The following is a 12,037-nucleotide window of genomic DNA, read 5'->3' as shown; positions in this document are numbered from 1 at the left end:
GAAAGAAAAAAATGCCTCTTTCCCTGGTTCTTTCCTCTGATCCAACTAGGGGGAGAAAAAAAAAGTCACTGGGAAAAGAAACCTTTCCCAGGGGAAGAGAGATCATGTGTTCTCAGTGCTCAGAATGCCACTGTAAGCACCTACTGTTCCCAAGAGGAAACATAAAACAGTAATGGTATCACCAATCGCCAGCTTGATCTAATGTTCTTTGGGGCACACACAGCTCTACGAGTTGCCAAAACAACAAGCAAAAAGGAAGGAAAAAAGAAGACAACATCATAACATGCCCGAGCCTTTGACCACAACCCTACGTTTCTCACCACAGAGGCTCCATTCTGCTTTTCCAAAGAACACCAACGACATCAAGGAGGACAACAGGATCCTGGGAATAAAGCTGAAAGAGCTGGGGTCACAGATAGGGCTAAAATCTGCCTTTCCCACAATGTCTATTGTGAAAGGACCGTCACAGCTTATGGGGACATCGTCCCTAAAAAGAGCCAGTCAGCGGGGAGGGAGTCCACAGGAGAAAGAAAGGAAAGAACAGATTTCAAAGAGGTCTTTAAACTAGAACTGACTGATGAAAAAAAATAGAATGGAAGTTGGAAGAGAAGACCAAAAGGTGGGAATAGGGTCATGAGAGAAAGGAACAAGCTCAAAAGGATGAGAAATGGCCCACTCTCTTGGATGTCTGAGCATGATTCTAAAATTACAAGCAAGAACAGGGTAGAATCGAGGGTATGATCATAATTATTACTAAAATGGCCTGATAGAGGCTGGAACAGGAAACACAAAGCAGAACAGGCTAAAAAGAAATGGTTTCATAAAGATTCCAGTAGGGAAGAAAGACAGATCTTTCCCTGACATTCCTCGGGATCTATAAAACAAATTTCTTTCCATCTAGCAGTTAGCAGAGACCACATAATATCTAGACCACATATGCTCTTTATTTTTTATGAGGTGCTAAAGCAATGAAATACATTTTCAGGATGCCTCTGCTCAAAATAAGACCTCAACTTTGGTCAAGAAGGATACCGATAAGAGGTAAGTATGAGCTAGAAGGGATAAGCTTCTATCAAGAACGTATGCATTAGGCCAGGCATGGTGGCTCATGCCTGTAACCCCAGCACTTCGGGAGGCTGACACGGGTGGACATCGCTTGGGGACAGAAGTTTGAGACCAGCCTGGGCAAAACAGCAAGACCGCATTTCCACAAGAAGTATAAAAAATAGTAATTAGCTGGGCATGCCGTTGTGCACCTGTAATCCCAGCTACTCAGGAGGTTAAGATGGGAGGATTGCTTGAGCCCAGGAGTTCGAAGCCTCACTGAGCTATGATCACACTACCACATTCTACCCTGGGTGATGGAGCAAGAACCTGTCTCAAAACAATAAACAGATAAATAAAAGAACATATGGGTCTCTCTTAGCTTTTGTAGGGTTCAACTGGCAAAAAGATGAACAAGATGTATGGGGGAGAAGGGGAGCAAAATGTTTATTTGAAATAAGAGATTCTACTAAAGACATCTGAATCAATTTAAGATAGAATATGGCTTTTGATAGGAACATCAATATAATCACCAAATCACAGAATATGTTTCACAAAGGGTTACTTTCATCATGCAAAGGTGCCAGTGGACTACTATATACACTCTCATAATTTTCTAAAAATTGAAGTACCAGGAGTCACAGGAGAACACTTTGAGGTCATTTCTGGGTTGTTTTCCCGTATGTCTTTCCACGGATCACTGCAGCCTCAACCTCCTGATTACAAGTGATCCTCCCACCTCAGCCTCCCAAGTAGCTGGGACTAACAGGTGTGTGCCACCTGCCTGGCTAATTTTTGTATTTTTTGTAGACAAGATGAGAAGGATGTCTCACTTTGTTACACAGACTGGTCTTGAATTGCTGGACTCAAGCGATCTGCCCACCTTGGCCCCGCAAAGTGCTGAAATTACAGATGTGAACCACTGTGCCCAGCTTCCTATATTTCTTTTACTGAAAAACAACCAAAAATAACACCAGCGGTAAAAGATGCCAGGGTGGTGATGGTGATGATGCTGTGTGAGCATGTACGTGTTAGATTCTCCAAGAAAGGACCACTCAATTCTTTGAGAATACCAACCAAATCAATAACAAGATTATCACAAAAATTGAAATCCCCCTTCAATGTCGGTTGGAAAGGGGAAGCGACAATATTCAAGATATAATAAACAGCATCTGATTCTCAAGAACATAAGAATGAATTAAAGGCTTGATCCAAATAATAATGAAAATGTGATATGATTTTAAAAGGAAATTGATAGAGTGGCAGCCATTTCTAATAGTATAGTGGGCTACGTGTCAGGCCAGCCCTTCTCTTGAAAATGATTTAAAATGCTAGATAAAATATAAAAAACATTTTCCCAAAAGCACCTACAAGTTGGCAAAAGAGTAAGAAATTACCAAAAACTAAGTAAAACAGAAGCAGGGAGAGGTAAGAAGGGTTTAACCTGAGGTATTTACTGAAACAAATTAACTTGAGTTTCAGTTTTTATAGCCTCAGTGGTCAAGAAAAGGTAGAAATGAAAGCCCCCGATCACCCACCAAGGTGGGCACACATTTCATCCAAGACCTCAAAGAATTTCCATTAATAATTCTCCAAGGAAAATAAAACAGTCACCATGACAAAGAATCAAGAGAAACAACCGAGCAGAAATAGACCTTCAAATACTTCACATAGTGGAGTTGTCAGGTACAGATAATAAAATAACTATGCTCAATACATCTAAAGAAAGAAAAGTTAGGCTTGAAAATGAATGCGCAGAACAGAAGACGACTGTCTTAAATAATCTAGCAAACTTGGGAATGACCCAAATAGAATGTCTAGAAGTAAAAAATATAACAACCGAAATTAAAACTCAACAGAAAATTTAAAAATTACCCAGGCGTGGTGGCATGCACCTATAGTCCCAGCTACTCAGGAGGCTGAGGTAGGAGGATTGCTTAAGCCTAGGTTGCAGTGAGCTATGACTGCACCACTGCACTCCAGCCTGGGTGACAGAGTGAGATCCTGTCTCAAAAAAAAAAGAAAAGAAAAAACTCAATGGAACAGCAGATTAGACACAGCTAAGAAAGAATTTGCAAATTGGAAAATATGTCAGAAGAACGTACCCAAAATATAGCACAAAGAAACAAAGAAATAGAAAATATTTTAAAAGGCTAAATTGGAGCTGATCTAACTGATGCCCAATCAAATTCTTTTTTTTTTTTTTTCTTTTTTGAGACAGAGTCTCACTCTGTCACCTAGGCTGGAGTGCAGTGGTGAAATCTTGGCTCACCGCAACCTCTGCTCACTGGGTTCAAGAGATTCTCGTGTCTCAGCCTCCCAAGTAGCTGGGACTACAGGTGCACGCCACCAAGCCTGGCTAATTTTTTTGTATTTTTAGTAGAGGCGGGGTTTCACCATGTTGGCCAGGCTGGTCTTGAACTCCTGACCTCAGGTGATCCACCCACCTCTGCCACCCAACTGCTGGGATTACAGGTATGAACCACCATGCCCAGCCCCAATCAAATTCTTAAAAGGAAAAGAGAGAAGGAGGAAAGAGACAATATTTGAGATATAATTACCACTAACTTTCTAGAATAAATAAAAAGATATGAATCTATTCAAAAGCCTGGGAGACCCCATTTCTAGAAAAAACATTTTTTAAATATCCAGGTATGGTGTCATGTGCCTATAGTCCCAGGTACTTGGGTGGCTGAGGAGCCTACTGCACTGAGCAAGACCATGTCTCTAAATATATGTATATATATTTAGCCCAGTAAATCTCAAGCAGAGTAAGATAAGTAAAAAGAAATGGACTTTTTTTTTTTTTTTTTTTTTGAGACAGGGTCTCTCTCTGTCACCCAGGCTGGAGTGAAGTGGTGCAATCTCGGCTCACTGCAACCTCCGCCTCCCAGGTTCAAGCAATTCTCCCAACCCAGCCTCCTGAGTAGCTGAGACAACAGGTGCATGCCACCACACCCAGCTAATTTTTGTATTTTTTGTAGAGGCGGGGGTCTCATCAAGTTGCCTAGGCTAGTCTTGAATTCCTAGACTCAAGTGATTCACCCATCTCAGCCTCCCAAAGTGCTAGGATTATAGGCATGAGCCACCACACCTAGCCAAGAAATCCACATTTAGACACAATACAGTAAGCCTCAGAAAAATTAAAGGCAAAGTAAAACTGTAAAGAAAAAGCCAAAGAAAAATCGAGTTATCACATGATCCAGCAATCCCACTGCTGGAAAGGAAAGAAAAGGAAATCAGTATATCAAAGAGATATCTGCACTCCCATGTTTGCTGCAGTACTATTTACAATAGCTAAGATTTGGAAACGACCCAAGTGTCCAACAGTGGATGAATGGATAAAGAAAATGTGGTATATGGACACATGGCAGGGAACAACACAAACCCTGTCAGTGGGGGTGGGGTGGGGGGAGCATCAGGAAGACAGGAAGAATAGCTAATGCATGCTGGGCTTAAGACCTAGGTGATGGGTTGATCTGTGCAGCCAATCACCATGGCACACGTTGTTTACCTATGTAACAAACCTGCACATCCTGCACATGTACCCCAGAACTTAAACGTTGAAGGGAAAAAAAAAGAAAGAAAATGTGGTACAGATACAACAATGGAGTACTATTCAACCATAAAACGGAATGAGATCCAGTCATGTGCAACAACGTATGATGGAACTAGAGATCATTATATTAACCGAAATAAGCCAGGCACAGAAAGACAAACATCACATATTCTCATTTATTTATGGGATCTAAAAATCAACTTAATTAAACTCATGGACATAGAGTATAGAAAGATGGTTAGCAGAGGTTGGGAAGCGTAGGAGGGGTTGTAGGGAAGGTGGGGATGGCTAATGGCTGCAAAAAAATAGAATGAACAAGACCTAGTATTTGAGAGTACAATAGGGTGACTATAGTCAATAGTAATTTAATTGTGTATTTTAAAATTGGATTATTTGTAACTCAAAGGATAAATGCTTGAGGGGATGGATACCCCATTCTCTATGATGTGCTTATTTCACATTGCATGCCTGTATCAAAACATCTCATGTACCCCATAAATATAAACACCTATGTACCCACAAAAATTAAAAATTTTTTTAAATTAAAATTAAAAATTAAAAGGATTATAGAAATGATCATGGATTCAACGACAATGAGTTTAAAAAATCAATTTAAAGATGAAATTGAGATCAATGATGACCACATTTAAAAAAAAAAAAAAAAAAGTTTTTTTTGGAACTTCAGATTTCCAATCCTTCACATAAGTAACACCCTGAAATCTCCCACCATGGAATAAGGACATTATTCACCCCAAACAGTACTTTGGTCCAGCAAGAAGTGGCCACAAGGGCCCAGGCAGAGATGGGAGCTACATGGTATTATAGGAGCAAGGCCAGGGAGGATCATAAAATGTCTTTACTTTAATCTTTTCCTCGTAGTGCTGCTCTTTCTGTTTCAGGTGCACTTCTAGGTGCTGGGCTGAGACTTGGGCCTCCCGATGTTTCTCTTCGAGCTCCTAGACACAAAAGAAAAGACAGTCAGGTGTGCAGTGGGCAGGACACTGCCAATGCACGTTAGACATTCACAGGAAACATGACTTTGGTACAGGTACCACAGGTAACGGGCTTCTGGTCCTCCATTACTAGCCTAAGGCTCTTGGGAAGGAAACCACCACTGTGCCTTGGCCCTGGGTTTTCCAAGTCCAAGTATTTGCACACACATACACACATAGCTGGTGGGCTGTAAGGCCTGAGACCACAAATACGTCAGGTTGACAGGTCAAACAAAGGCAGCTCTTCATCTTTGCACAGAGAAATAAGAGTAACAAGGCAACATTGGAAAGTTTAGTACATGACAAAGCCCTGACCACTATCTTGAACCTCAGGCCATTTTCACTGTGATGATAGCCTTAAATGAGAAAAGTCATTTTAATATATGATTATGATTTTAAAAAATACTTTGTATTTTCCTCATTAACAGAATTATTGCTCAAGAACCCTAGCTAAAAAGGAAAACTAATGTTACGATCCAAGCACTTCAAGTTTTGAATGATTTTAACTGACTGGTAAGTGGCATATGTGACTATCTGTAGATGTGCATGTGATATAATGTTCATATGATACAATGCAAATAGGGACAAAGACAAACATATAATACACTGATAATAATGACATAAAAATGTACACAGACATATTAAAGATTAGAAGAGAATCTGGAGTAATATAAATACCCTACATTTAATGTCTTCTTAATTCTTTTATTGTTAAGTTTCCAGCTTTTTTTTTTTTAGACGGAGTTTCGCTCTTGTTGCCCAGGCTGGAGTGCACTGGCGCGATCTTGGCTCACTGCAACCTTCGCCTCCCGGGTTCAAGCAATTCTGATGTCTCAGTCTCCCGAGTAGCTGGGATTATAGGCATGCGCCACCATGCCCATCTAATTTTTGTATGTTTAGTAGAGGCGGGGTTTCACCATGTCGGTCGGGCTGGTTTCAAACTCCTGACCTCAGGTGATCCACCTGCCTCGGCCTCCCAAAGTGCTGGGATTACAGGCATGAGCCACCAAGCCTGGCCAAGTTTCTAGCTTTTAAACAAAATTGTAATTCACTTGAAAATGACAGCAGTTCATTTGCCAGTGTTTTATAAACTGACCTTATAAAAGGCAGCATTCAATTCACTAAAACATTCTGTAAATGCACAGATAGCTGCATCTATATTAATTCTTATGAATCTGGACCCATCAGTTAATTACTAATATCAAGTCATTACTCCAAGTTTTCAACTCTTTATACTATTATGAAATTTTTCTTTGGAGTGGAAGCAATTATGAGGGTTTTGAAGAATGAGGAAATTATATAGGATATGTTCATAAAATGGGGGTGAAAAAGTACTTTGAGATTCACATGCACTTAAAATATTAGTGATTAAGCTTTTGAAACTCTAAAGTCTACAAGCATTGGCTTTGCTTTGAGGGCAATTAAAATTCAATCTTAACACCAGGTGCACAAGATCTACTGCAATTCAACAGATGTGATCTTGAAGAGTTGAAAATAAACAGGATTAATAAAAGCATATTTTAAAAGGTTCTGTATGTACTTGGCTAAAGGATCTCTTGCAGTAACTTCTTTTATTAAGGCCACAGACTCTACTATACTGAGTGTACCATTATCTGTTTTGAAAGTTCTTATCAGAATAGCAAATATTTTAAAGCCGATGACATTTGGCGATCTATGTTCAGGCATCATCATTACATAATGGTACTAAGGACCACTCTTTGCCCACATCCTAGATACTTTGCAGCCTAAGCACAGGGTTCTTGAGCAAAAGGCACCTTCTAATAAATGAAGTCACAACCACAAAGGTACTCCGGCAGGTGGCAAGATACACTCGGATAAAGAAATCCGCTTATTTTTCCTTTATGTTAGAAATCATTTGATAATCATCTTTTTTTTTTCCCCCCCCAGTTTCGGTCTTCATAAGATAACACAGGAATGGAAATCAGAATCTAAAATTAGATTAAAAAAAAAAAAAACCCAGGTATCTGAGACTGACAACTTTAAGACCAAATTTCTGGTCTATTTGTGAATGGGAGTTTATAACACATAATCGAAGAATGCAGAACTCTCTACTCCTCCATTTTAATTGTAAGTGAACCTTAGGAAGAGCAGATATTCTAAAAATATGACTCCTTGGTGGTTTGGCATTTTTTGTTGTTGTTGTCATTTTTTAAACAGGTATTTTCTAGATGTATTGGATCAACTCTTCAGTCCTGTTATGCAAATACTGTTGTTTGCTGCTAAATTTCCAGCTCCTAGAACAGTGCCTGGCACATAGTAGAAGCTCATTAAATATTTGTTGAATGAATGAATGAACACATCACCATTAAACAGAGAAACACTTTGCAACCACAAGAGAGTTAACCACTTCATTTATACCAAGCAAGGGACAGCAGCGGTGGGATCTCAGTGGGATCTAATTTTATACTCACGATAAAATTCAAACACTTGACAATAGCCAAGAGAAACTTTGATGACGGAACAAGAGAACAGAAAGGGCAGACTAACAGTCACATTTGTCTTTGTGTGCAGACATATATACAAAGACTGGGTGTCTTAGCAAAACAATTTAACCCATTTTTCTTTTACCTGTTGATTCGAGAACATCCATATATTTATAAATACACACAAACAGAAATGTAAAGTTGTAAACAGTTTGATTTGGTATTAAGTATAGACCTATAAGTTGGCCACTCTGGAATTCCAATAGTTGCTGGTGACTCATTTCCCAGAAGTGATGTGAAGAGAGAGAGATGAAGTGCCCTGCTCACCACCTTGCCTCCCTAGGGTGGAGAGGAATGACCAATGACTTCAGAGACTCTCCCGAGGTGGGATAGGAATGGACTCCAAGTCATCCTTGAGTCTCAAACATGATGTCAAATTTCTGGCTGTGGGACTGAGGTCCAAGGAGAGCCCTTCAAAGGTGCTGTCTTCCACCCTGGCAGGGGCAAAAAGTCAACACATCTGCAAATACCACCCAAGCCTTCCTTGATCAAGTTAATTTGGTGATCAGAGCCTGAGACAGAATCAGGATGACTACAGACCCTAAAAAAAGACCTGCTATATCTAAGGAAATTGAAAAAATAATAATAACAATAACCAACTGTAGCAGAGAAAGTGAGTGGGTGAACACAGATCTATGACAAATACTACTCCTAGCAAAACAATTCTGTATGACTAATTGCTTTCTTCTCTAGAAGCAAGAATCTGAATTTCGGTCTTAAAGGTCTAAACCCCTACAGCTTTTTAAATTGGCGTTGCAAAGTTGACAGCTATCCAAAGCTCTGCTGATAGAAGTATGTCAACACGCCTTTAAAAATGTATTGAAAATGATAGATGCACGTTCTACTAAAAAAAAAAAAAAAAAAAGCCAGGCTGTAGCAAACAGAGCAAAAAATATTTACGGATCTGTTACCAGTGCTGAAATGTCTGTTATTTGGTTATTCATACTACTCTACGATGTGGTATATGCTGAAACCACCTCACTTAATTCATCTACTTGGAGATACCTCCCTTATTGTTGTGGTTAATTCTTCTTCTTACCCCCTTCCCTTTGCAAACTCTAACCTGTTATCTTTTAACTTTGCGACTTTCATTCCTGCTCACCAGAATTTTATCAGCCATCTGCTGGATCTGTTGGGATTTTGTCTGGATGTCATCCTTCAGTCTGTTTTCTCTACGCTCCATGGTCTCTAGTCTCTTTACCTTGTTCTCCAGAGAATGGCGGCGTTCCTGTAGATCATGAATCAATCAGAGAGTTTTAATGGAGTAACCGCTATGGGCATAACACCTGCACCGAGGGAAAGAGCCCTCAAGAAGCATACACTCGAGTCAGGAAGAAAAGTGTCAGGCACCCGAAGCAACAGCAGAGAAAATAAGACTCTATAATCCAGGTACTCAGTTGTGTAGGTTACAAGAGTGCATTCATTCATTCAAATATTTACCAAGCACCTACTATCTGCAAAGTGCCACCTAGGCATCACGGAAAATACAGAGGAAGATGGCATCATTCCTGCCCTTGGAGGAGATAAGATAAACACAAATAATCATAATATAGGTTAAGAGGAGAAAGAACCATAAAGCAAAGAGGTACAAAGTGCTGCAGGAGGTTGCAGGCAGGAAAGAGGACTTTTAATTGGACAGTTGAGCAGAGACATCAGAGAGGCGTGAGCTCTGGAGGGGGGTGGTATATGGTGTTTTGCAGGAGGAAGGACAGGAGAGGAGGGGGAAGATGTTTCAGACAAAAGGAGACACACTAGCAGAAACAGGAGTAGTCAAGAGCCAGTCTGGGCCCCAAGAGAAGCCTGGAATGGCTATAGCACAGCACATGTTAAGGGGAAGGGCAGGTGAAAAGCAGAAAGGTCAAAGGTTGAGGGTTTCAGACACCAGGCTCAGGGGTACACCTGAGCATTATGGAACCCCTGAAAGGTTTGGGATGGGGCAGGGAATGCTGAGAACTCTGGTCCTTGAGGTCCATGAATCTTTCACTGTGTGAACTAGCTGGAAGGAAGGAGAAGCTGGAGGCAGATGGCCAAGAAATTATTAGATTTGCTCAGCTAAGAGGAGAGGGCTTGGACTACAAGGAGGGCTACAGAAATGGGAAGCAGGAGATGAACAGGGGATGTATGGCTGCATTTATAGGATGGAGGGACTCACTGAATGGTGGGGTCCAGAGAAAACGAAATGACACCAAGGTTTCAAGCCTGGAATGACCAGATGAATGATGGTGGCCCTGCCTGGCATGAGGAGAGTGAGAAGGGAAACCAGCTTGCTGGGGAAGAGACAGCTCATTCTAAATCTGATGCACCATTCAGACACTCAGTTGGAATTTAGGGGAGCTGGGGGAAATGCAGACGAATGTGGGTGAGGATGGCCTAAAAGAGACATGTACCAGGAGGTTCACACCAAGAATGTGACAGGAAAAAGCAAAAGATCCAGCAATAGGAGGAGGGTGAAATCGACTATGGCACATCCCTTCTGTGGGACAAACACCAAGGGGCAGAGGGGGCAGATACGAGTAAAGGAGAAGAATTGCTTTTTATCCTATATTCTTCTGTACTGTTTTCAGTTTTTTACAATGAAAAGGCATTCATGTGGTTCTGGTAAAATTATACAAATGATTTCAACAACAACAACAACAAAGAATTTGAAGTAGAGAAGAGGCCCAAAAATATAGATCTGAGAGTCATTGACACGCAGGTAATAGGTGAAGCCTTGAAAATTAATATGCTATTAATATCGTGGAGGGGAAAGGCAAGGAAAAAACAGAGGGAAGAGAAAGAAAAAACCAGTGATGGAGCTTCGGTTAACCTATAAAAATCAAAATTCTCCCAGATTAGTGAGTAGGTCAGAGGAAAATAAACAGAAAGAAAAAGCTTCTATGAAGACATCTTTCTACTTGAAGCTGCTATGACAAATCTTTCTTTCTCCTGGGGGGAAATGATTCCCAGCCTCTCAGCTTTCAAACTGATCTTCAGAAGGGAAAGCAGCTTTGGTCAAACATAAGCAAGTGATGGTCTGGCAGTTTCTTTCCTTGGCCACAGCCAAAGGCCGAGGCCGCTGGGGCCTGGGCTGGAGGTTCCTGGCTCACCTCAGCTTCCACCAGCTTCTTTCTGATGCCTTCAGAAGAATCCTCTCGGTTCTGCAGCTTCTCCAGCTCCCTCTCGGCTCGCTCCTTTGCCTGGCGGATATTCTGCAGCAGCTCGGTGGCCTCCGTGCTGGCTTTTACAGCCTAGGAAGAGAGGAGGAAAAGGAGATAGGTGGCCAAATTTATTCATATAAAAAGATGGTGGCCGGGTGCAGTGGCTCACGCCTGTAATCCCAGCACTTTGGGAGGCCAAGGCGGGCGGATCACGAGGTCAGGAGATCGAGACCATCCTGGCTAACACAGTGAAACCCCGTCTCTACTAAAAAAATACAAAAAATTAGCCAGGCACGGTGGCGGGCGCCTGTAATCCCAGCTACTCGGGAGGCTGAGGCAGGAAAATGGCGTGAACCCGGGAGGCAGAGCTTGCAGTGAGCCGAGATAGCGCCACTGCACTCCGGCCTGGGCAAAAGAGCGAGATTCTGTCTCAAAAAAAAAAAAAAAAGAAAGAAAAAAAAAAAAAAAGATGGTGACAGTATGTTCTGCGCATGTGTATCCCAGAACTTAAAGTATAATCTTAAAAAAAAAAAAAAAAAAGATAGTGACAGTGTCCTAAATAAAAAAAGCAGGTAATACTGAATTTACCATTTGTCAAAACAAATACACAATTATTTAATTCTGTATTTCATTATTCTAAGGTGAACTTTTTTTAACATCACTGAATTTGAAATCTATCCTAAAATTAAAATTGATGTAATTTTCTTTCTTGGGGTATATAAGATAATGGTGTATCTGACAATCATTAGCATCTTCAATTCCTTCAATTCGATGCAACGTAGTGAATGAAAATAGAACTAA

The 12,037-nt window shown here is 40.9% G+C and overlaps 1 protein-coding gene across 4 annotated transcripts in view; it reads right to left on the bottom strand.

Annotated features, from left to right (window-relative positions):
- The window catches only part of CIT (citron rho-interacting serine/threonine kinase), a 192,627-nt gene that overhangs the window by 76,804 nt on the left and 103,786 nt on the right, over window positions 1-12,037 (bottom strand). For 3 of the 4 annotated variants that reach the window (XM_032168540.1, XM_032168541.1, XM_032168542.1), the window contains exons 17-19: window positions 11,186-11,326; window positions 9,202-9,327; window positions 5,464-5,559 (exon numbers count right to left, since the gene is read on the bottom strand). In XM_032168540.1, coding sequence (XP_032024431.1) covers window positions 5,464-5,559; window positions 9,202-9,327; window positions 11,186-11,326 — 363 coding nt within the window. The remainder of the gene's footprint in view (window positions 1-5,463; window positions 5,560-9,201; window positions 9,328-11,185; window positions 11,327-12,037) is intronic. The other variant, XM_032168543.2, reaches the window with a different exon arrangement.

Source organism: Hylobates moloch, unplaced genomic scaffold (assembly GCF_009828535.3).
Source record: "Hylobates moloch isolate HMO894 unplaced genomic scaffold, HMol_V3 SCAFFOLD_12, whole genome shotgun sequence".
NCBI lineage: Eukaryota > Metazoa > Chordata > Mammalia > Primates > Hylobatidae > Hylobates > Hylobates moloch.
This window is presented reverse-complemented; position numbering and strand designations above follow the sequence as displayed.